The sequence below is a fragment of the Sinohyriopsis cumingii genome, chromosome 9 (assembly GCF_028554795.1).
Source record: "Sinohyriopsis cumingii isolate HCF-2022 chromosome 9, ASM2855479v2, whole genome shotgun sequence".
Lineage (NCBI taxonomy): Eukaryota > Metazoa > Mollusca > Bivalvia > Unionida > Unionidae > Sinohyriopsis > Sinohyriopsis cumingii.
The window spans coordinates 52,024,777-52,052,643 of record NC_142969.1 but is presented as its reverse complement, the minus strand read 5'-3'; the positions used below and the strand labels follow the sequence as shown (position 1 = coordinate 52,052,643).

Here is a 27,867-nt window from a genome sequence, read left to right as displayed (position 1 = left end):
TTGACGAAACAAAATGCATCCAAGGTACATCTATAAAGGTACACCATGACACTGTGTACACAATCGAATATATTAAATGGTACTTAAGTCATGCCAGTTATAAGCATCTTCTGTAGTGGCGATATAATATGATGAAAACGTGTAATAACATTGGACCTTAAATGATCAAAGACTTAGAGAAAACGGCTACAAAATAAACATGGATAAATATATACATATACACATTTTACTGTTACCGGCAGTGTCATGCTCATTATTGAGGGAAACATTTAATTATACCTATTGGCATTTAATTATTTGGTTAATTGAAATTTTCAAAATGGCTCAACATTATCTGCTACGATATCCAGTTCAATACTTTTATTGTAAAATTATTTCTATCTCGTTTCAGATTTAGAGCAATCATACAAATCACACCGAACAAATGATCCCTCGTTTTATCTAACGCATTAATCAAATCATTCGATGAACTTACACGTTACAACTGTAAAACAAAATACATATTAAGTAATGATTTACAACTTTACAACTGTAGAAAAAACACAAATATCAATTGGAAATTTTGCAACTTAAACAGCTCAACTATAGCAAAATACATATCAAGTAATGACTTTATAATTTAAACCTTACAAAAGAAAAATTTACTTTGAACGGCTTAATCAAAGTTTATTATTTAAACATGTATTCCCTGTCTGTTGTCTTTATTTCTCTAATCCCTTCCTCTCTTCCATTCTTTCATTCATTTTATCAAGGTCCATATAATATAAACATCATGCATCTGGCTGTAATACAGGATATAGAAGACAATTTCTTCTGAAAATTTCCTCTTCAACTTTAGTTGCATCTTCCCTTAAAAACCGGAATAACTTCAACTGTAACGAAATGTAATAAGATTTTCCTTAAACACCGGTATAATTTCAACTGTAACGAAATGTAACAAGCTATAAAACTGCGTAGTCAATACCTAATAGATCAGAAGGAACTGATTAGCATAAATCTTGGAGCATATTCATTCATTCATTCATTCATTCATTCATTCATTCATTCGTTCGTTCGTTCAATTTTACCCTTTAAAGAAACTTACAGACATATTGTAGGTATGTACCTAAAAAATAGGAACGTAAAGAAAATGTATTGCTCCACAATTCATTACCTATACAAACTACAGAATGTTTAGGACTGAACAATATATATCATTATGTACTCTGTAAGATATTTAGACTATGTATGTATGCATGTATGTATGTATGTAATAACTGTTATCGTTTTACAGCAAATACATAGATGAACATAACAGACTCTTACCTTGAGAGCTAATACATTTGAGGGTCCTATTGCCTGAAATATATTTTAAGAAGTAGTTGAAACTAAAGAAATTTATTTTCATTTGCATTTTAAAGAATAATTTTGCAACATACTTTGCGCCAACAGTTGTTTCTAGGAAACAAGGGAAATATGACACTTTGACTCTTTGATAAAAGATGCACATATTTATTATATGGTGCATTGCCCTTACAATAACATGTAAAGTATTTTCTTTCCTTCAACTTAGCTCTTTCATAAAGTACTTAATACGATCACTTGACTAGTGATTTAGAAATATCCCTGGATGGCAAAATAATATGGACTCATTTAAACTTATTTGTTTAAATACTCCAAAAACAAGCAAAAGAATGGCCAGCTCTTTAAATTGTTTCAAATCACGTGTAACAATTATTTAGTTTGAGAGAGTGGCAATAGCTATGTGACAATTTTTTTCCCGTGTTTGGACATTTTGGTTAATTTTATCACCAACGTTTACAGTTCTCTTGTCGTTTGCCTTGCATTGTGGTATTGTTGCGATGTCATAACCATCTATCAAAACTGTCCCAGACAAAACAAAGAAATGAAAAGAAGAACAGTAAAGGCAAGGAACGAAAAATCATGCCATCGTTACATATTGATAAAGTATCGATAGTAAGGTGTAACACGGAAATATTGTAATCATCAACGTCATCTCAATTACTAACTAACCAAAACTAGCTATTTGTTCATTTAAGCGGGTGATTGTTCATGTTTCTTTACTGATCCTCTAAATTTGATGGAAAATATCAGTCATTACACTGTGCTGTTTTTGTTGATACAAATGAAGACTTGCCTAAATATACAGTGACAAAATTCATACTCTACGTGCTCTACTTTTAATTCCAATGAAATTTATAGAAATAAGAACACGAATTTTGGCCCAAATCTCGGGTTACAATTAGAGAAATTAGACAGTTTTCTAATTCATACTGCTCTCCAGGGAACGTCAACGGCACCGTAAGTAATGGTAACCAATGCTGAGTAGTCATTAAAAACATCGTATCTGTCCGATGCAAGTGGTATAATTTCTACATTCTGAAAGAGACTCGAAGATAATAGTAGTGTCACTTTCCAAATTCGTAAATGCTGTGGCAGGAACGTCCAGCTGTATATCCAAGAACAGATATTTAGTTAATGATAGGTATCGAAAATAATATCCGACAACGTTTCAATAATCAATGTAATATAAGTACTTTTAGATTCTAGCTTTATTCCAGCATGTTTGCAATGAAAACAAATAATTTTGTTTCAATAACAAGAAACCGTTGCTACGTTCCTCTTACGTTTGGACGTACCTCGGCTATTTCTGCGAGACAAAAGTATACCTTGGATTTACGTAGGCACATTAATTTGCAGAACAAACATACATTTTGTTCGCGTGAAATTTCCCAACAAACTAATCCATTTTGGATCACTTGCGCTGTTATTCTACTGGATTGACTATAGGACTGAACGAAATTTACTAGTGAAACTAACAGATTATTCATTGGTAACATCTCTGTCAATTATGGAAAACAAATGCCGCCATAAATATGAAGATAAAGCAAAATAAGTAACTTTAAAAAAATCAAGAAAAACGGAACAAAAACAGGCATAATTGTAGAATAAAATGTTTACAGCTCAAACAGTATTATTAATTCTAACATATATGTAAAAAGAAACAAATATCATACGAATACGCTAAATGAAATAACGGTATTTAAAACAAGATAAATACTCAGATAAAACAAATGAGGTGCAACTGAAATAGGAAACTGAAAAGAAGCAAACCAAATACAAATACACCATATTCAAATGATCAACTTTGTGAAAAGAATAGAGGTGTATAGTAAGGGGAGATTACACTGACTGCGCCAAGAGCGTAAAACATTTGAACATGGTGCATCTGGTTGGACAAAATGATATTATTTACATACGAGTTTGGGGGTTTCTTTTCTATATACGATGGAAAAAGGTTGAGGAGGTTCCGATTCGATCAGTTGATTAACAACCAAAAATAGAATTATCTTCTGTACACTAAAAGTACAGATTATACTTACCAAGTATGAAATGAAGGACATATACACCACAACAATCAGAGCTGTAATAAGGTACGCATACCAAGGCCGATCACTGCCCTGGAAGAAAAAACACGAGACTCAAATAGGCTTGTTACTATTGACCAGATAAGGTTAGAAAAAGACGAAATGGTCATGCGAGGGCGGTACACTTTTGGAACGAAACCTGTGTCTAGAATCGAAAAAGGTCATAATTGGAAAAATCGATTTAAAACCAATTCTAGAAAAAAAATTTATTTTCCCAAGAAAATTACATCTGTTCTAAATGTGATTTTTAAGATAGGGGAAATGAAAACAATAAAAACATCAAATCAGTATATTTGTCCACACCAAAAGAAAATATGTTTTGGCCAGGAAACTATAAAGGTCTTAATTGGCAAATGTCGCGTAAGTGAAACGAGTCTGTTGATCAAAACAAATAGTACTTTCAATGTAGTTCGCTTTAGTATAATATGGATTCTGTGGTAAAGTGGGAATGGTCATGTATCCCATTTCATCAGGTGATAGTAGATTTATATGTATAATGTAATTCATTATAAGACAGTCTCACCTTGATTTGATATTCTCAGTGGCTATAATCGACGGCATTTGCATGTAGGACTACTGTATGCATAATACAATTCACATTTAAGGCGGTCTCTCTAAAAGGTACTATTCTTCGTGGCTTCATTTGAGAGCGTTACAATGAAAGATTACTCGTTAAACATTTACATTAAAACCATCAATTCTCGATGAAATGTGTTCTTTTTATTTTTTTATATTGTTTGTGCCTTATCATGTTTCAAGTTTCTGGGGATTGCAGGCATATCATTGCTTTTCAGAAAAACTGAACATGTCATCCGATCTATATAGAGAAAAAAGAGTGATTGTTGTTTCCAAGATTTTACAGTATTCTTCGAAGCAATATGACTGCTAGTTCAATATCGAGATCGTATCAACATTCTTACTCCAGCTGTACATAAATCATTGATCTTTAAAAAAAGCTGTATCACTCTTCCATATCTTGTTTCCTGTCTTATATCTCTCCAGCAATAGCATCGTTTCAGCAATAGACAAACAAACTAGAAGTCAGGAACACGAAATTATTGAAAGGTCCAAACCTCTACCATACGTACCAGAAATAGCGCTACGAGGTAGAAATTTACCCCTATCACTAGCACGGCAAGTGCCCAGACTGCAGTCTTCAGAGTCCTGTAAGAAAGTTGTGGTATTTAGTTTTGACTGACATTTATTAGAGCATTTAGTTTTAGTCAAGAGTAAAATAAGTCGTTCTTTATATAAATAAATGCTAGTACGCATGCTGAGAGAGAGAGAGAGAGAGAAAATAGAAAGAGAGAAATTTAAAGTGCAGCAGTTGAAGAAACTTTTATATTTATGTAAATGCTTCTAATTTGCCTCTCTAAACTTGTTAATGTCGACAACGTTCTAATTCCTGTCTGTAGATCTTTCCCTTTCGGTATTTATGATCGCTGCCATATTCGTATAGCGTAATATTACTATAATATGTACAGCTATGGACCAGTCGTCTGTACTTTAGATGCCATATTCTAAAAGGTTTATTGCAAATATCATTTATTGGTACAGGCATTGAAGTTATCAGTGCTTTGTTGTACACAATTTTTATTGTTCCTATAATTCAGTCCAATTCTTACATAAATTATTTTCTCATTAATTAAATTTTTCCAGTCAGTAATTCTCGGCAAGTTTTTAAATTTCCTCACTTATTTCTAGCATTGCTATTTCTTAACTAATATCTTCATATTATCTTTAAAACAGTTTTTAGTAAAAAATGATCTCTTTTAATTCATGCTCTAGGTCAGAATTTTTCTACATTCACCTACAGCCATGTTGGGTTTTTTTCGGTCAGTAAATATGAGCTTTTTGTGAACAAACAACATAAGTGCGTAAATACCTGAATGAATAATGTTAAATCAACACAAAAACGAATTAGGTAACTATTGATTTAAGCAGTTCATCAATCAAAAAAAAATTATATTTAGTAGAAAGAAGGAAAGTAGATCCAATGACGGCCGACACCTTATTCGATGAGAGAGAAGAAGGATGCTGTGTTGTCGCTGTGGATTTCTGTATCATGCATACTTTATCTATAGGGTACTGATGACATAACGAGAGAAGGATAGTTGTTGGATTAGTTCAGATTTCAAACTTTTTGAAAAGTTTTGAAAAATAGCTCATTTATACTACAATCTGTTATTTTATTTGGGTGTCAGAAACTTTATAACATGTAATTTTATAACAAAACTGGCAAAATACAAGTAAAGTTTAGAGCTGTTTTTAAATTGCTTCAAAAAATTCTGAACTGTGCAGACTTATTATGTTCTGAACACGAGCCGCTATCGTTTCTTTAAAAATTATTTTTCACCCCAGCTGCAGTGTTTATTCAATCTCGGATAAAGAGAGTTTTAAGCTGCAACAAGATGATCCCCCTTGATAAAAGATGTGAGCCATGTTTTGGAGTCACCTTTCGCAGCTGAGAGAGAGAGAGAGAGAGAGAGAGAGAGAAAGAGAGAGAACCTATATGTAAGTAAAAAATTTTAAAATTATTTTTGTAACCCATAATGGTTCGGAGATCATTAGGTGCGATGTGCCGCCTACTTTGTATAAGTGACGGAGATATGGTCCTTAATGGTTCGGTAGACAGTGCCGGATCGTGACCGAAAGTGTGTTGGTTCGAATCCTATAAATGGATCAGACAAAGATGTTTTCTGAGTGAGTCCTTTTGAAATTCTCTATATTCCAATTGCCTCAGCACCAACTATTCTGCTTGAATTAATGTGCCAAAGAAAAGCACGTAAAACACAAAATGCCATTAATTTCCAGTTATCCGGAGTTGTTTTTCAATGGGAGAACTATATTAAAGGAAGCGCACAGTGATCCAATAAAAGCGAATTCCGAAAGCTTCTCACGTCGTATGAGAACTGTTAACTCTACAATATCGATATTTGTTTATTTCTAGCCTGTGAAATAGTAGATTTTCCAATAAAAGAACTTTGATAATTAACTAGAGTGAAACAAGAAAAATAATTTTCAGTGAGTTCAACTGATATATAACATTATAAAGATCCGCCGTTTTTGTCATGTGTTTAGACCTGTGCAAAGTATGACCATCTGTCACTCAAGTGTATCAGATTCACGACATGCTTGTTTTCGTATTATTTGTTTGTTTTATTTTTCTTTAATTAGTTTGTTTATATTTTATGCATTGAATTATGAAAGGAATTGTATTACTGCTCATATTTTCCGTGCGACATCATGCGACAAATACGATACAAATTGCACGCATTGGGATTTGACATTAATGGATCATTTTAAACGCTACCAGATTTCAGAAAGTAATAAAACTGTCAATACTACGAATAAAAATAAAGTCTTAACCTTTTAAACACATCTGTATAATTAAGAACTAGATATATCACAAAATACAACCCTCCTAAAAAAAATTAAATATACAAAGTGAATAATTAAATAATAAAATTTACATTTTCTTAAGCAAAATATTTTGGGTTGTTATCAACAGAAAAAGACCTGCTAATGATAATAAACCTCTAAAGCACTATGCTACTACCATAAATGGTACTTAGTGACAAAAGAATTGTCCTATGTTGCCACGACCTGATCAAACCATGTTTGCAATCGGTGTACGGATCGAGTGTGTGAGAGTGTATTTGGATTTTTAACGTAACTGTAACAACTGTTCAGCCATTTCGCTAGGATATCTACAATGTGGCAGTTTATAGTAATGTCTGGCACTTGGGCATCATGCCGCAGACATATAGCATCATGTCCCACCCAATCACATTATTTTGACACCAGGCCGACCAGTCCTAAAAGTAACCTCTTAATGCTGAGCGCCAAGCGAGGCAGCTGTTAGTACCATTTGTATAAGTCTTTGTTATGACTCGGACAGGGTTCGAACCCGCGACCTCTCGCATCCGAGGCGGACGCTCTAACCACTAGGTCATCGGAGCGGTCAGGTACTGGTCGAAGACATGAAATTAAACTATAAATCGGTAAACGGCATTCACTTCTTTGTAGTAACACCACTGACGAACAGCAATTAACAGCTTCCTTTTGAATCAGGTTTTATATTAGTGACTATAATGTATATCAGTTCTCTATTGTTTAAACTACTTTTCTGGAAAACAACGGACTGGAAAAATACCATTTATACTTCAAATGATTAGGAAAGTTAGTATACTCACGAAATTGTCATAAAGTTTTGCCATCGGCACTGTTAACTAACATTCGCTTTAAAGGACACTGACGTGCAACTATATTCATTATTAGATAATCGTACAATTTATTTCCTTGTAATGAAACTTTTAGCCGTTTTTGCTGAGTTCGATGCTAGGTATCCAAAGAGAAGTAAACAGTGATCAAGTACAACAAACCAAATAACAGTTACCTTCCATTCTTGAATTCGCCCATTATCCGTGAACTATTGGTAAAATGGAGTATAGGCAGTAAGGCAAACGGTAACTGCACACTTTGTAGAACGTTCAGCCAGTTATTCATACTGTCAAGGTCATTGGTTGCTATGAGAGCCACTACAATGGTCGGTACTATGGCAATGGACCGGGTCAGGAGTACTCGCTTCCATCTAGTCCATTTTATGTTCATAAATCCCTTTGAAAAGTCGACAAAAGACATGATTATAGGGAAATAAATTCAATGACCGAACGAAATGAGCGTTTATATTCAGAATATTAAGTGACATATTTTTCAGGAAAAGGGACATAAGGACTCCCTCTTTGGAGACAGACTTGCTACAACTGAGTATAACGTAAACGATCGCTTACTCTGAATTTTTCTCAACATCACACAAGATTTTTCATGAGTATGATTATATGGTATTTATATATGGAATTTGAAGTTATATATGTATTCATTTGTTATCGGCACCCGCTCAAAATAACATGTATAGTTGTGATGCGCTAGAGAGAGAGAAACAGACAGACAGAGAATGGTGTACCTCCATCACGAACTGGCCAGCATAAGTTCCCTGAAATGTAATTTCATATTATATAAGCATATATTTAACTGTATACAAAACAATTTCTGCAGTCGTGCTTTATGAACAAATGTAGAGAATGAGCAATGAAAAATGTAATAGTTTAATGTGGTATTTCAAATGTATCATAGCTATCTGAATATTCAAAATATTCTCCGTCCTTGTTGAACACCTTAGACGTGATCATGCACTTAGTATTGCACACATTAAGTATTAGGTTCCCAGCATAATGAATCCCTTTTCTAATGGATGCATGATTGCGCAATTGTCATACATTTACTCAAAGAATAATGATATAAATTATAAATGTATTCTCTTTACACACACACACACACACACACACACACACACATTATTACAACAAGAATGTTGTGTAGAACGCAGGCAACAACCTTGTGTAATTTTCGCATTAGACCGAGATTGTAACGGCTTTTTCGCATTCCAAAAACACGGCACATGCTGTATCGGACTCGACCAACCGATTATACTTGCCTGTCGCATTCAACCAAGTAATCTGCGGTAGCCGTATGGTATGCGGTTACGTCATAATAGTCTTGGCTAAAGGATTCAGCAAATGTTGATGCTAAAACCATGTTGGCTAAGAAGAATACTTTTTATGACAGGTATGAATACCCTATTTTGTTTAAGAATAAATCTGACTTACCGTCATAGTAGAACTCTGACCGGCAGCCAGAAGCCCAATGCCCCAGATAATCTTCATAGATAACCCATATTTTTCATACAGCCACGTTCCCTGCAGGTAAAAAGAAGTGCCACGTGAATTTGATACGCCAGACAGACAGACGTGCAAACAAACTGGCATAGAACGCCTAGATACATAAAATGACAGCGATTTAAAAATTTTTTTAGAGTAAACACCCTTTATAATGCCACGCGATATAACAACACCCGGCCGATAGATGGACATGTACGGAGATATAGATATCCGGTCTAAAACCATAAGACCACGTGTTATACCGGCGCTCTCGCTTATCGTCAATACATTAGGATTGTTCCTAGTATATAATTCTGACATCATGCCACCACCCTCATAAACCACACTCGGCCAGCTTAAATTTTGGACATAAATGCAATTTACTGCACTAAATGCGTCCGTTAGAACAACATTGGATTCCGCCAGCTATTTCAATTGGCTTCCAACCTTTAAGTATGTATTTCAAAGAATTATTGAATTTAGTGGATTCTTATTATTTTCGGCTTCCGCGTTGATGCAAGAGAGACATTTGATGTGTGTAAATTTTGAAATCACCGCTTATGTCATGGAGATTCCAAGATAAGAAGACTCGTGAAATACATCTTCAACATTTAATTTCAGTATTTATCAGATTGATTTAAGATTTAGATTTCCGATATCATATAATAAAGGAAATTCTTTCAGTCAGGACGAAGTTTTAAATGATATTTACTTTTGACTTTCTTAAGTTTACCGTCAAGCGATGTGGGCATCTGCAATGGTTTTAAATTGACGTTTCCTGATGTCTTCAAAACCGATTGAACTTCACATTTTAAAATTAGTTATCTAATATGGTTAATGTTTCTCTAATGAGTCTTTATTTTACTTTTCATTAAATATATTGTTTTTTATATTTAATATTTACATTATGGCTTATATATCCATGCCTTAATCATCGCTGCGGTCAGACCTCGTTGTAGCGCCAGTATGTGAACGAATCTTGGCATTATAACGAGGGTAGACTATAGACACATGTGTGTACGTCCGCGCATGTGTGTGTGTGTGTGCGTGTGTGTGTGTGTGTGCCGTGACCAGTATCTGGCTTGCAAAGTATTTTCAAAACCATCAATACTAACTGCCAATATAAATTATTTCGAACTTGTCCTTTAAGATGCTGATAAAAATATATTTTAGTCTCACTGAATGTACGGTTTTGTTTTGTTTCGAATCATTAAGACCATCATGATAGATGCTATAATAGAATGTACTCAACTCAACACAACACTGTGTCAATTTTCAGTTTCATGTTGGTTCCTACTACACAGCATTCATAGGACTCCTGTTCGCTCTCAAAATGTATCGAAAAGGTGTTCTCCTCTTTGTCAGTCTACCGATATAAAGTATTGTAACAACCCAGAGGGGTTTCTTGACCAAGCGATATCAACTATGGTGCAAATCCCGCTAGAAATCATGCGTTTCCTCTGATTCCAAAGACCCCCATAGAACTATTGATGTAAACTGGAAATTCCAAAGGGTCAAAGTTATAAATAATTTGACTCCATCAATACATTACCACATATCTGAAAAATTCCCAATTAACTGTCAACCTCACAACTTTCTGTAACGTGCCGCCCGTATTTCACGTCGAGAAACTATACAATTCAACCACCTAATACAGGGAACTAGTTTTTACTACGCCACCTTAGACCAGTCAAATCATGATTTTAAGCAACATTTGAAAAATTCCCATACCTGTCAACCTCACAACTTCATGGTATCTCTTCATTAACTTTCTGTAACGTACCCCACGTATTTCACGCCGTGAAACTATACAATTCAACCACCTAATACAGAGAACTATATTTACTACGCCAACCTTAGAGCAGTAAAATCATGATTATAAGCAACATTTCGCCTGTCACTCTACACCATTTTCACCACCATAGCAACTTTAAATGGCGCCTGCCGACGACGGAACAGTCCTTTCCCGTTTGTTCCATTTTATAATTTACCAGTCTTCAATCATACATACTGCACATGTAGTCACACAATCAATATACACAATTAGATTTTAATAGGGACTACTGAGCTCCAGGGTCACTCATGCGGCTCTGACCTGACTTCACCTAACGTAAACCATGAGATCATGAAGTCTCACTAACACTTCATTTGGTGACATTTGTTCCTAGTAATTGGTTAATTGTTCGGTATGAGGACTATATCTCCAGCACCGACCTCCAATAATCAAACAAGTGATCTAAAAGGAACTAAGAAATCCTTAAAATAGAGTACTATAAACAAATAGGCATACTCCAAATTTATTACAGTATTTGTTCACCATCCCCTGCTGTGTCAGTCTAACGACACATTTATAATATTGTTAACCATATGCTGCTGTGTCAGTCTAACGATTTAGAATATTGTTGACCATACGCTGCTGTGTCAGTCTAACGATTTAGAATATTGCTGACGATACGCTGTTGTGTCAATATATCGAGCTAAAATATTTGTTGAATAAACGCTGTTGTCGCGGTGTCATTCTAACAATGCATTCTATTTGTTGACCATACGCTAAAGTGTCAGTCTATCTATTTATAATACGCGTTGACCAGACTCTGCTGTATCAGTCTTTCTATTTATAATACTTATTGACCATACGCTGCTGTGTTAGTCTCTCTATTTATAATGTGTTGACCATAAGCTGCTATGTTAGTCTATCTATTTATAATCTGTTGACTATACGCTGCTCCGTCAGTCTCTCTGTATATAATGCTATGTTAGTCTATCTATTTATAATGTGTTGATCATACGCTGCTGTGTCAGTCTATCTATTTATAATGCTGTGTTAGTCTATCTATTTATAATGTGTTGACTATACGCTGCTCCGTCAATCTATCTATTTATAATGCTGTGTTAGTCTATCTATTTATAATGTGTTGACCATACGCTGCTGAGTCAGCCTATCCATTTATAATGCTGTGTTAGTCTATCTATTTATAATGTGTTGACCATAAGCTGCTATGTCAGCCTATTATTTATTTTTGATGTATAATATGTGATGAATGATTCTACATAAGTCTCTAGCAATAGCTGAAGAATGTAGCTGCGAGTTAATGGATAGGCGGGATGAGACTCCGTACTAGGCAATCTGATGTTATCTTACCGCCAGGCTAAGTCCAGCATCAGAGTACTGTGGTCCATAAAAGGCGGCAGCGAAAACGGCCACAACAAACAGGTTGATAACATAGGATAGGAACAGAGCGATAGCTGAAATTAGATTATAATTGTTATTATATTAATATTCAATATTAATATTTCCAAAGAATATTCACACGTAGAGGGTAAACAAGTTATTGTTGCTTTCATCAGTCCTTAAGACTCATATTCCCACCCTACCCCATGACTCTGCTGAATATGGGTAGAACTGCTTGTTATAAGAAACGGGAATTTGAAATATGTTACACTCTCAGGTATGCAATCAAGAATTGGAGGGCTTGAAGGGTTTAATTCCATTTCTGTATTAGTTTCTTTGAAGGTATAATTATTCTCTCTCTCTCTCTCTCTCTCTCTCTATCTCTCTCTCTCTCTCTCTCATAATTTCAAATGTTCTCTGAGTCTTGACCGCTTCTTAGAAGGAAGGTCTCAACTCCCAAGAAATGTACTTTCTTGAACATCGAAACCTTCCTTTAACACCTGTTCCATGCGGCTGTCTGTTTCATCCACAAATTGGTGTATCAGTCTAATACAACAGTCATCTAATCATTGACACTTCATGATAATTTGTCGTTGACTTTGCAGCTTAAAATAAATGATGCTTGCCTCCACGTCAACCCACCCACCATACACGTACATACGGTTTGCCTGTGGAAATACCAGTTTGTTTTTGTAAATAAACACACATGACAACCTTATTTTGCAGTGAAGATGCAAGACTCACTGTAAAGCATCCTTCAAGGACTAGCCCTACCTTAAAATTTGTCAAGACTTCATCTGACACAAAATCCAGACTAAAAGCACCATGCATTATCATCACAGTCAACATGTTTGTTGTAAATATGGTACACTTACCGTGATTCACCATAAATGCATGAGTACGCATTATCACTTTATCATAACCCTCTCCTTAAAACAACAGTGCATATCGCCTTAAAATGAGACAGCCTTTTAAAGGAAGTACACGGTGTATATAACTTTATTGTCACGTAACGCAAAGGGATTCAGGACCATACTTGCCTTATAAAGCAACCGTATTTTAATGGAGAGCTTTATAGTGAAGGCGTAATCAAATGGGGACATAATTTATTTTGAGGTCTAATCAAGTTACCGAAATATGAAATATATGTCAGAGTAATATAATAAGGGAAAAAAAGTCGTATAGTTACTGAGATACATCCATAATCTTGATTCAGCACTTTATATTCAAATTTGGTCGTGATACAAAACAATATTCAAGTGTTACGAATCTACAGCCACAAACTTAAGTAACAAAACAGAAAGCAAAACCAATCAGTTTTGTAAATCTTAAAAGAACAATTTAATTAATAAAGTGATAAATAAAAAATTGTACAGGAACTTACAGTATAATAAATGTACTGGTCCTCTAAGAACTGTGACGTTGTCGAGATTACTTTAGAATAATTTATAACAGTTCCAGAAGAATATTATTGTTCAAATAATGAGCACTTTCTGTCACCACTGAACAGTGCAAACAAATGTTTTTCCTCTAGAAGAATATCTAAGTACAACATCAACAACGTATTCAGACTTACATCAGAAACATAAAACGTGTGAATGACTCCAGAAATCGAAATCAAACTGAATGCTTAATTTTCACCTTATATACACCGTATATTGCGGCTTTACTTCGAAATAGACCCCACGTGACAACATGCATTATTGATATTTGACGGACTAAGCATATTCGCTTAACCTCATGCAACGAGTGAGATTATTTTCGAAACTTCCATATCCCATCAGTCACTGAGAAACTACTCGATAGGCGCGATTTTAAGTTTTATTTTAAAGATTATTATAACTAATTGTTAACACGTACATACACATCTATTTATCGATCGAACGCATTTTGCGTTCTCAACAGATTCAAATGATGTACACAATTTATAACAAAAAAATATTCTTCAGTTTATAATCATGAATAAAAATTTCGGAAATTAAATAAAATCATACACTACGAGTTACAAACAATATAAGTAAACATGATACAACAGACTATAAAATGTTGACTTTTTTTTTAAAATATCAAAAAGATGTACAGAAATGTTTTTGTGTGACACAAATGACTTTGACAACGCTTTTATATCATCCAAACTTCTAAGCATATTATCCCATGATGCAAAGATCAATTCTTTAAAATGTTACACTCGTTGAATAATTATGTTACATTTCTAAGCACGGCTGTGTGTATCACAATGTAGCTTTGATTCTTTATTTGTTCATAAAGTAATTTAAATTAGTATTGCGATTTTTCACAGTAGGGACATAATCCTGGTTGTATAGGAAGTAAAGGAACGTTTCATTTAGTAGTGGTCGAACTCTGAAGAATCACTATTTTCACGAACATGGGACGGGCTGAGCAGTTTACGGGAAACATGTTTGGATGTAGATATGGTACGTTCACCGTGATTTACGCTAAATGCATGACTTCACAAAGTTTGTTTTGCAAAAAAGGCCTGACTATTTGAAATTTAACGAGTGTCCAACTCTCATTACTTTTCTGAATATCCTACAATAAATATAAAAAAGCGGCACAAATGAGATGCCATGTCATATCTACATCAAATTCCTTGATATGGCTTTCGTTGAGTTCATTACATTCTTGTTTCCTTGATATGGCTTTCGTTGAAATATTACATTTTTGTTCATGTTTTAATGCTGCAAATAAGAATGTCACTTCGATGACCATACGTACAAATGAAATGTAGATCAACAAATGATCAGCCCTAACGCCCAAGTGCTGTTCTCATAAACACGTATTTCTAAACAAGAAAATCTCACCTGACTCAATCCCATTGTACATGGTAGCTTCCCGAACTGCTTCTTTATCCCTTCTGTCAATGTTTCTGGACTGAAATATTAACAGCAATATTCTACAGAAAATCAGTATTGTGTATGAGATATTTGCCTACACTTATCATTAGAAGGCGGAGCATGCTTTCTCTCTCTCTCTCTCTCTCTCTCTCCATTATTTCGACCATTTATTATAAATATCTATCTGGAGGAAAGTGGGAAGGGGAGGTAATTAACTCACATACGCTCGCAGAGAGAACAGAGCGACATACAGGCAGAGAGAGAGAGAGGTGGGAGCGATGAAGTGACCGAACAGAAAAATAAATAAAAAACGAAGAGAAGGGCATGTGTGACTGTGATTTACATTTTTACCGTAGCTTTAACAGTTTAATTTATATCGCAACGATGTCTGCAGTGTGGCAGCATATACAGATGTCTAGCACTGAGGCATCATGCCGCAGACATGTAGCATAATATCCCACCCAGTCACATTATCTAGGCATCAAGCTGACCGGTCCTAACACTAACCTCCTAATACTGAGCGCCATGCGAGGTAGCCCCAAGTACCATTTTAATGTCATTGGTTTGACTCGGCGGGAATGGGCGGACGCTCTCACAAGAGAAGGGCAAGAGTGTACAAGAAAGATAGACTTAGAAGGAGATTAAGATATATACAGTAAGAGAGAGGATGAGAAAGAGAGAAGAATGGAGAGAAACATATATACAATGATACAATGACAAACATGATATATCATACAATGATACAATGACAAACTTGATATATCATGCAATGATACAATGACAAGCATGATATATGATGCAATGATACAATGACAAATATGATATATCATACAATGATACAATGCCAAACTTGATATATCATACAATGATACAATGACAAACATGATATATCATACAATGATACCATGACAGACATGATATATCATACAATGATACAATGACAAACTTACAATAAAGGCTGTGGCATAATAAGTTTGTATAATTTAAAAGATCAGACTGAAGCGAAAGAAATGCATCTATATACTGAAGGAGTTTAACAATGCATGGAGGGAAAGGAAGTGGGATGGATGTATAGCATATGAATATCTTACCAAAACTAAAGCACTGTGGAGGTAAATATTGTGTGGCATTATGACCGCCCCAATAATGCCTACCAGTTGTAGGATGGCGTCTTTATTACAGTCTTGGCACCATGGAAACCAGATTCCAATTAAAATGTCTCCCTGATCTGGCTTGATACGGATATACTAATAAATACAAAATACAGTGTTACGACCTAAATTAAAAAAAAACAACTATTGGGCATAAATACTGCTATTCGTTAAAGAATTATCTATTTACTAATGAAAACGACATTCTCCATAAACTAATTGACAAATCGGAGGAATCAAGATAACAACGTCTACTAATTAGCATAGCATTTTCTGTTAAACAGAAATGATTTTATTTCACACAAAGTAAAGTTATTACTAACTGAATCTATTAGTGTACATTTTGGAAACAGTCTTAACGTATAAAGACTAGGATAGCATGCGCCGTATTAATCAGACAGTCCGACGGAAAAGGACTTCATTACGCATTGGTTATCACTTTTCCCGAAACAAGATTGGTTTCCAGCCAATCGGATTGTTTCGACGACAACACCTGACTGGCAGCTGATAATTGAAAGCTGGTATTCTAGAATTTCTAAATTTTGGTGCGTCTCACAATATATAATAATTATTGATAGAAAAGGTACGGATGATTTCAAAATCATCGAAACGTTTTTGATTAAACTGGTCAAATATATTGCTGTGTTACTCGATATTTCTTATTCTGTGTAATTCATTGAGTAATTAAATTAACTCCCTTAATTGCTCTTTTGGTTTATATTTAATAAAAACAAAGTTAGATGTATTGTAGAAATCATTGTTATTAAACATATGATCAAAGATGATCCCAGACTTTTGTTTTCAGATTGTTTTCAATTTTAATTGATTAGACGTATTCGTCCACAACTGGTCATCATTTGAGAAATCACAAACATGGTAAACAAAAAGAGAAACTCATATCTAAAAATTAGGCACATACAGTGTGTGTGTGTGTGTGTGTGTGTGTGTGTGTGTGTGTGTGTGAGAGAGAGAGAGAGAGAGAGAGAGAGAGAGAGAGAGAGAGAGAGAGAGAGAGGGTGGGGTGGGGGAGAATGCATGTTCTTACGATGTACATGAAGGAGAAAGCCATTAAGGTGATCAAAAATCCAACAAATGCCTCCAGCTTGCGTAGACCGTAATTTTCCATTAACAGGAAAGTGAAAGTATCAACAGCCGTTATCAATACACCTGCCCAGATTGGAACCCTATATAGGAAATTAATGGAGTAAGATGTCATACAATCATAATTGAAATTTTGAGAACAAGCAATGCCTGACGCAACCACAATATAGAAACGCAGGCAGACGAGTGACGTTCAATCAGCAGGTGTTCAAACTCTGTTTCAAACGCTATACGGTCCAAAGAGTGTTGTGAACATCTGGTGAATGTATGTCAATAAGCAAGGTGCGCTTTGGTATTTTGACTGCGATGGTCATTGTATGTTCACACCATTTCGAATTTCTCCGTATCTGAGTAATCATTAACCTTATTTCCTTTCACACATAATTTCATAACTATGAAAGTTTTCTTCATCGGTCAATTTTATTTTTATTTTGGCTATGCCTACATATGTAGTAGCGTAATTTGGATAATAGTGTAAATGTGAAAAAGTTTTTTTGATATCCATATGAACAAATACGGACCTTTTCACGCAGCGCTGATGCAGTTTTTGTTCGTTTTATTTATATAGACGACTCGCCTTTCATGGCTAGATGTGTTTCCATAATAGAATGTAAATGCTCAGTATTTTTGCGAACTGACACATTAAAAGGGTTAGGGTTATAGTTAATATCCGTTATGCTTTGAGGTATCCCGTACACCATCGCGCCCTTATCAATCGATTTAAGCAGCCAGTCTACATTTTAAGAAAGAACGACAATTGGTTTCCGTATACTTCTGTCATTGTGTTTAAAATTAAATGAAATTACATATTGAAATTACATATTTTTGTCATATTAATTGTACTAGCTTTATTCAGTCAAGTGTGATTTTATACGATCATAACGATAAACATGATCCTAGCCTGAAATGCGTTAAAGAAAACCTATCGCAGATGCCAGCATTTGGTCGGTTATTTATAATAAAAAAATACAGAATCAGCAATTGAAAATTCACACGCAACATATTGTCATTGTCGCGATATAATACGTACACTCCATTGGACAGCGGATTTATGGCAATTGCACTCCCTATGACTTCCTGTGTGTCACTACAGATGATGGCCGCTTCTATCATCAACCAGATTGTTACTTTGGACGACTTTGGATATTCTTGTCTGCAAACCTCAGCTAGATTCATCCCTATAATAATGCCGTCAGGGAGTGAGTTTGTGTGCGTATACATACATACATACATACATACATGCATATATATATATAATAATTATAATGATGATACACAAATCTATCGCATTATTATGGATTTGTATATTACCAAGTAAAACACAGAACTATAATGTAAATTTAAATTATATTTGAAAATTATTTCTTAAAGATTAAACATGTATGAACCAATATACAAATCTAACAATAAAAATAACAATAATAATATATTTTCGTATCTCTTTCTTTACGCTGTACATAACGTACTCACGTGATTCGACATTTCGCTCCCTTCTGGGGCGGCAGGGTTACATAAACTTAATGTGAATATCATATGAGATACTATTGCTTACATTTATCAAAACTAATGAAATGTGATGATTCTCTAGTGGATGTAAGTAATGCATAAATGTTTTCATTTCACAAGGTGTGTAAAAACATGCCCAGCTTTATATTATTAAGTTTAATTAATCGCCTCCCTGGAGAGCTCGGGCACCTTTTGTAGTCCACAGACTTGACATGATTGAGGTCAATCATGAAAGTTCTAATTAGATCAAGCAGAAGTAGAAATATCATAGTCATACATTTTTTTACGTTAGCTCGGATTATAAAACTTGACTCCGACACCTGACGTTTCATTGCGTAGTTCAGTTACAAATTACAAAATGTAAATTTATTTTTTTGCGAAAGATTTGATTACTTATCAAATTCGTTGCAAACCATTTGAGAATTGTAACCATTTATATGAGCTTAGACTTATTTATCTCTACTTCACTAAAGATGCAAAACTCTTCATCAAACATAATCTGTTAAAAATATTGTCTCCACCTCCCCTTTTCCAGTAATTCTGACGCGGGTACACTAGTGGTTGAACGAGATATCCGTGTTAAAGATACGGTTGATCAAACAATGTCCTTGCTATGGAGACACCGCTGTTCTGTATTACCGATTCAAACATTTTGGGAATGGCGAGGGAAGATTGTTTTTATTATATGGCTGACCACCCTATTGTGGGCACGGTGTAATGGGATCTGCATCTGCCACTGGAAAGCATGTTTGTTTAAATGGTCAAATAAAACGTATTGGAATAAGAACGAACACAGCACTATAGTACATGTTTTTATGCCTGAAAGTACATTTCTGTAGATTTAGTAGCCTTGATAATCATTCACGCTAGATTAACTGTTAAATCTTTTATCATTTTGTTTAAGCAAGAGAGAAATTTATCGAGATTTTTTAAAAACTTTCCTCTTAATTTTGACTATGATGGACAAATTCGGTAGTCATGAAATGGAATTCATTCTGAACAGAAATATTGTTTCTCTTACATGTTATAGACTCACATCATAATTCCTCATATCTTCATATAGTTCTTCACAATGGACAATTAACTTCTCTGATCATTGTGACTATGACTACTAATGTTATATCACCTAATTAATCTAAATATTCATTACCAGACGAATTAAAAGGTTAGCAGTTACAGAGGTTGTTGGACCAAATTCTTTAGTGGTTTTTTAAATACTGTATCGATGCATGGGCATTTCTTTTGTTTCGCACTGTTTTCGCTTATTTCTTATTGTTGGTTTAAACATTATTCTCTGAAATTTATAATCGTTAAACGATTTTGAAGTGACTTTTCATCTATACTGTTTTAAAGAAATTTTAAGCCCAACTTTTCTTGTAGCGATTTTGCAATTTGTGTCAAACCATGGTTGATGTATTTCATTTTTTCTCACAAATTAATTTTTAAGTTATACTTCTATCTGAATGACCTGCCTTGTAAGTTTTAGAAAATGGATAGAAACGGTTGGGTCAGGAATCAGCAGGAAACAGATAAGAAAACATATGTGTCCTCCTGCAAACATGTCCTTGTTGTACTTATGATAGCTGCGCCTTTTGTCATGTTTTCAGAAGAACCTGTCGTTATTGCGCAGATGGAGATTTTATTTGAGTAACTTTTGTTCACAGCGGGATTCCTTATCGAAGGTTTGATAACAATATCATCCATCTTTTCAACTTTTTTCTTCGATCTCTCAAATATTAATTTATAGTACTTTATTCATTCTAAGAGAACGAATGAATTGAACTGGAAATATTTGAAGGTAATGTATACTTGGGGTCAGATTATTAAAATGTTAGACAAAAATGCGGTAACTCTAAAATGCATAATAATTATATCAGGAACGTTTGGGTTATCCAAGATGGACATGCAAGATGTTGCATATTTAGTTCTTTTACTTGCGATTTAAATTGGATATTTTTTTATTTTTTTATTTTTTTGTAATGTCATGATCGATAATATTAGCATAAGGTGTACCAATAATGATCGGTGCTGGAAAAGTGTCAATGATCCCCAACGGATTCATGGATTTTTAAAGAAAGAACACAAGTTTTCGACCTTAGAAATCATTGCAGGTACAATATGTGGAGATCCTCAAATGAGGACGGTAGTACATAAGTAAAAAGCGAAATGGTTTCGAGACAGAACAGAATGAACATGTTCAAGATCTGACATTCACGATTATATGTATCTAACATGCTCATGCAACGAATTAGGACCGTAAAAGCTTGTATTACAAACTTGTTTAAGTTTATTGTTTAAAAAATGTGCAGCAAAACAAATTAAACACAACAGTCTGGAGAGTGCGATATATATTTCTCTGCTTTAAATAGTAAGGCATAAACTAATAATAATAATAATAATAATTAATATAGTAGTAGTAGTAGTAGTAGTAGTAGTAGTAGTAGTAGTATTCTCTCTGCCTGTCTCAGCATCGAGGTAGACAGAAAATAAAATATGGACAATTACTCACCGGTAACACATCCAAGTTTAGCAGCCAAAAATTGCATCATAAGACCTAAAACTGTAGACCACATCAGCACCCAAAGTAGCTGGAACATGCAGAATGAGTATATATATATATATATATATATATATATATATATATATATATATATATATATATAGTTTAATAACTGGTGTAAAAGTATAACAGTATCCTTGATGGTGGTAGTGCTATTAATAGTGAGAATGGTGAAACAACCTTGCACAATTTTATTTGGGATTATGGAAAGAAATTGAAATGGTATTTTTCCCCTTCAATTTTCAAAGACTTTTAAAGATCTCATGGTAATCTGCTCATTGCCAAACTGTTAAAGACTTTCAAAGACAGTAAGAACCCTGTTAATAGCAATTGCCAGTTGAAAGTAATATAGCCAATTCAATACAATCGTTTATTTTAAGCACGTGCTTGCTTGCCAAGCGCGCATAACAGGAAAGTAGTTATTGAAGGTATCGTAAAATAAAAACCATAAGGCACGGGTATAAGTAGTTGTTATCTCATTAGAACTGGGTAAAAAGATGACAGTAATATCAAGGGTATCCTCAGCAAGTATGAAGCAAGAAACAGTTGGTACGTTACGTCACGAACAAACCGACCTATATGTATACCTCCACTCTCCTGTTTAGTAAATATTAATGCATTTATTTTATGGAGTAGATTTGCCTTCAAGATTAAATTATATAATTTTTCTTTCGTATCAATCATCTTTAATTCATACTAAGTTTTACGCCATTTTTTCTGCAATATGAACCAACCTTGTATCTGGCAATAGCCCCAGACTGAAGGTCCGACTCTATATTTCCAGGGTCCAAGTAGGCAATGCTCATAAGAAAGCCCGGCCCAGTAAATGCCCACAGCTTCCGAAAACTGAACTTGCCCTGAAGTAAAAATATGAAGAATTTGCTGACTACAAATTAATTATAAAAGCTGTTCTAGAAGTGACACTGGATTGCTTCCATTGCAGAACATGTATTTAGGTAGCCATTAAAAATCGAATTTGACAAGGATATCTACATAAATAATAATATTTTGAAGATTGTTGTCAACATTTTTACAAAATAGCACAGTGACGTGTACAGTTGACAAAACTAATTACTGCTGAATACATGAAAGAAGAGGCGTTAGCTGGAAGGAAAGATTACATGTATATACAAAAGTACACATGTGTGCATTTTATCAACAACAAAAATTAGATAAATTGAACAAAAGACAAAGATAATATTAGCAGAAATATCCGGATACATATAAATCAACACACACACACACACACACAAAATACATACTCTGTTCGTACTTGATCCCGGGATATTAATCTGTCTTTGGGTAATCTCGAATCCTCCTATTCCTTTTTCTGGTCCATTCTGTTCCGTTTTAGTGATGGACGCATAGTTACGAATCTTGTCCCCCGCATTGTCTTTCGGGGGCAGTAAAGGCTCGTCCATGATAGTCGAGCAATCCTATTATATAGGTATGAAAAAATAGATGAATTAATGCAAGCAAATTTAAAAGTATCTTTAAATAATAATAAAATGTTGGTATTAGGGTGGTACTTTAAGCAACAAATCGGTTGAACAGGAAAAAGTTGAAAAGAGATTGACATCATATTATCTATCAGACAGAGCATCATGAATTTGGCAAAGTTTCCGTTATTTTTATTTTTTTAAAATTCTCGATCATGCAGGATGTGAAAGGATTTAGTTAAGTACCTTTGGTGTCATTTGATTTAACCTAGCCTTATTAATTTCCACTGCATTCTTTACCAAACCTTGCATGCATCATTGAATCTGGGCAAGATATTTTCTCGTTTCCTTCCAAAGTACAATTGCTGTAGAAATTCCATTGATACAGTTGCTATGTTGGTAGCAATGTTAGCAATAGATCGATTTAAGAAAGCGGAATTACTTCATCCATGATTCCCATAACAATGAGTGTCTTTGGTCGCGGCATTCATGCATAATCCCATAGGTAACTTCGTGCAGTGTACTTTCCATGGTGTGTATATGTGTGTGTATGTGTGCGTGTGTGTATTTTACACATTTCGTTCTCCGGAATACAGCTCCATTGTTTGCCGTTAGGCAAAGACAACTGGAATGCTTTATCTTTAAATATTATAGTCGATTTGAATTAGCGAGGTATTCCAAAAATGCCCAAGAAGTTCAAACTAGCGCACTTCCCTTATGTTTTCCAAGAACGATGCCGCGTTCATACGCTCAGATTAGATTATGTGATTGAACCAGACCACACTATGTAAACGAGGTTACTATTATGTTTGTGTGGATTTAACAGGGTCTCCCATTCACGCCCATACTTACTTAACCTCTTTGTTGTTGTTGTTGTTGTTGTTGTGGGGGTTTAAAGCCATTTTCCAGCACAAGATAGGCTATACATGGCGGCCAGTATTAATGGTGGAGGAAGGACCCGGGAAAACCCGGGAAAGAACCACCGACCCACGAGAAGCTACTGGCAGGCTTTCTCACATACCCACATTGGCCGAATCGGGGACAGAGGTGAGATGGCAGTGATCTGTAGCGGAGAGCGCTTTAGACCACTCGGCCACTCGGGACCCACAATTAACCTATTTGCACAATCAAACCAATAGTAACGCGGAAAAGTCAGCGATGGATTGCTTACTTGATTGATGTGTGGCGGCACAATCGGACATGAAAAATCATTAAATGACAAGGCGATGGGAATTAAGTTCCTTGCCCAAACACACATCACAGACGCTGAATCGAACTTATTCCACTGACTTTGAGCCTGGAACATTACGCACGGAACTACCTTGACATTTTACTCACTTACCGTCAATCTTGAATATTAAGCACAGCTACCGTGGCTCGCTAATCCACTATTGTGACTCAACTCTTTTAAGCACTGAGGTACTGCAGCCCCTGAAGTCCTTGTATGTGTTACGTAGGCGCTCACATCGTACGTCAGTCCATGAAAATCTGCAATACTGGCATCATAGTTACGGAAGATAGAGTTAAGACAGAAACTAACAAAAAATTACATAATGCCATGGAAATGGAAGCAGAAATTGTGTAACATATTGAGTTATATAATAGTAAAAGTTTCGTCATTTATATTTTATTCTAATTTAAAATTATAGGCACAATTTTGTTACTGTGCGTTCTGAGTTCAAATTTTGTGCTCAAGACGTTTCATAACTACGAGGTCTCCATGGACGACTTGACCACCTGATATTTGACCTTGCCATCAGTTCACCGTATTGTAGTCCGATAGTACGGCCACTGACTTTCCGTTGTTCGTTCTCTCAAGATGAACGAAATTATTACGACCCATAGGCCATATTATATGGGATTTATCATAAATGTGAAACGAAGTTAAGGCAGCGTGTGGGACTACCGCTAGATAGGTGCATAACGGGACACACTGATTTGCTCATTTGTCCGTACACAGCAAATATTCACTGGCGAGTTTTAAACTGGATAACATAAAGATTGCCGGAAATATGAAAGAGGAATTGTGATTTGCAATTATTCATTTTACCATTAAACATTACGATTGTTCACAATGCAGATAATCTTGAATGTAAGCTTCCGTTTGGTAAGTGCATTAAATATTTTGATATTTGTCCTTAAAGATGAGCTGGAGATATAGATATGTGTGCATGTGTGTATTTATGTGTGTAATTGTCTGTATGTGTGTATGTAATTAAATAAGATTTTCATTATGGTAATATGTGCCTTCCATTCATTGGAATACATTACATATGACACATGAAATATGACACCTGGTCTAATGTACATACGAATTTAAGAAAGCAAAAGCAAAAATCCAAAAGAAATATGAATATTTAACGAACGAGTTCATAGGTTTCCTTTAGATAACACATGTTCCTTCTTTTGTTAATGTCGTGAACATTTTATTTAAAGTATGAGAAAATTAATGACCTGAATGTACACATGATTATTATCTTATTAATATGGTGAATACAGAGAGAGAGAGAGAGAGAGAGAGAGAGAGAGAGTAATTTACAACAGAAATATACCATTTTTTAAAAAGTTAACAATGGTATGGATTAGAAATAAACTCCCGGATATCACAACTTTCAACCTGATGTGCTATAACTGACAGTGCTTAAGGGCACACTAGTGTCATGTGAATCAATTCATGAATTTATTTTTGGGCATGATCTATATTAAGTAAGGAGTCATATTTCAGGAGTTTACACTCCATAATAATTGATTTGAAAAGAAATGCCATTTGTTAATTTGTGGGTTTTACTAACAAAACCTGCACGGTTCTCATTTATGTACACAGTATGGCGGGAAATCTCGAAGGTTATGGTGGAGGATGTGATGTGATTTTATAGCACGTATATCATTTTGTTATAACAAATGACTGACAAACTAAAAACCCAACATTAGTTTCGCTTGTGTTGTGTGAAGCTTTCTGCCATCAGACATATCGTCATTGTTCCATGTGATTCAAGAGAAACGTATTTGGTTTTTTTTAGGGGAGGGTCTTCAGACTAATAGATACAAAGTCACAAGTCATTGACATGCTTGTCTTTAATGTGCGTCATACGGCGATGTGAAGCAATTATTAAAACAATAAATTATAATTAATGATTTATACGCTCATATTAGATATGGAATGTAATTGAGAAAATTAAAAGTGTAGTGGAATCTTATATATATATATATATATATATATATATATATATATATATATATATATATATATATATATATATATATATATATATAATTAAAGTCAATACTACTTTCCTTCATTGTTAAATGCGGTAAAATAATAATAATGATAATAATGATAATAATGATGATAATAATAATGATAATAATGATAATAATAATAATAATAATAAATCTACTGATAATGGTTCTTTAACGTCAGTCACCTTTTTAAAATAAAATAAAGAAAAAACATGTCTTTATTTCAGCCCATTCGTCCATCTGCCCTCGTAGCAATAAATTAACAAATAAATATATAAATACAAGGCACGATTGATTAGATACACGAGAGAGAGAGAGAGAAAGAGAGAGAGGGAGAGAGAGAGAGAGGGAGAGAGAGAGACAGTTATTTATCACAACCAAGGTGTGAAGAGAAAAAAAAACCATATTAATTACTCATAAAAGAAAAGTTGCATAAAGATAAATATAGCGATGTATTTTTTGTGTGTCGCTGTCGCTGACAGCATTTAAATACCTAAACAGATATTAGCATAGAGTGACGAGTGGACCGACAAATCATGTCCGGAGATTTTATTCTAAAAATTATGGTCGACATTAAAAAATGAATATTCCAAAATCAAAATGAATTTTGCAAAAGAGAAAATAAATCTGGAAATTATTTTTTAGAAAATATAGCCGAGGTTCAAAGAAATCCTAACATTTCACAGCTAATGTGGCCTTCAAGAGACTAAACACATACGGCGTATCATAATAAAAGTAAAACAATAAAAAAATATAATATATACAGTATTTTAACATTACACTATGACAAAAAAACAATTCGATTTGTTGAGACTTAAACCTTTGCAACTAATGTACTAGTAGGTCTAAAATAGCAATGTAATACAGATACATAATCATATATAAATATGGAAGGACTTGCCTATTACACAGTTATACTGTGCTCCCGAATTCTCCCAAACAGCATATATGCAGTACAACAGTGCAGCAACAAAAGGAAGTTTTCGCTACGTAAACACTCTTTAAAAATGCATTGACCAAAGCCACGTGATCTGAGCGAAACTGAAACCTTTAGATGTGTAGATGGCATGTTGATGAAAGAAGTCAGCAAGGATGAAGATGGCGATAAGTTTAACACAAAAAGATTGCACCCAGTCCCTATCATCACAAATAGGCTTTTGAACCTCGGTATATCATTAATACATAAATATTAACTCTTCAATATGCCAACAGAAAATAGCTGAAAATTACAGATAAAGTTATTCTCACAAAAGTGAAGAATATTATTCCGAACATATATATATATATATATATATATATATATATATATATATATATATATATATATATATATATATATATATATATATATATATATATATATATATATATATATATAGTTTGTGTGTAGTATGTATCATGGATATAAAACGAGATAAGTAAATTGTTTTTCATTAAAAAGAAACGAGGATTGGCGAGTTTGTTTCTGTAGAAAAATGTAAACGAGTGGAATATCAAAGATACATCGTACATAGTATACATATATTTTATTTATATCACATACTTGCATATCCAAAGCAGTTAATTCCGACTATTACGCAGCTGTGTATTTATGGATGGAATGAACTGTGCACATCCATGACCACTACAAAATATAGCTCCTTACCTCTCGCGGCTAATCACAATCTCTTTTGTATGTGATAATTTACTTCATTA

At 34.4% G+C, this 27,867-nt stretch overlaps 1 protein-coding gene across 1 annotated transcript; it reads right to left on the bottom strand.

Moving 5' to 3' along the window:
* Positions 1–205: 205 nt before the first annotated feature.
* On the bottom strand, positions 206–27,165 carry LOC149791811 (uncharacterized). Its single transcript, XM_089970321.1, has 17 exons — positions 27,074–27,165; positions 24,275–24,428; positions 22,756–22,929; positions 22,228–22,350; positions 21,443–21,521; positions 18,458–18,605; positions 17,372–17,510; positions 16,267–16,422; positions 15,143–15,212; positions 12,291–12,394; positions 9,098–9,187; positions 8,395–8,424; positions 7,828–8,048; positions 4,517–4,592; positions 3,384–3,461; positions 1,306–1,338; positions 206–872 (listed from the first exon to the last, which is right to left on the bottom strand). The coding sequence occupies exons 3-17, from the start codon at positions 22,912–22,914 to the stop codon at positions 771–773; spliced, it is 1,608 nt and encodes a 535-aa protein (XP_089826447.1). The 5' UTR covers positions 22,915–22,929; positions 24,275–24,428; positions 27,074–27,165; the 3' UTR covers positions 206–770.
* Positions 27,166–27,867: the final 702 nt, after the last annotated feature.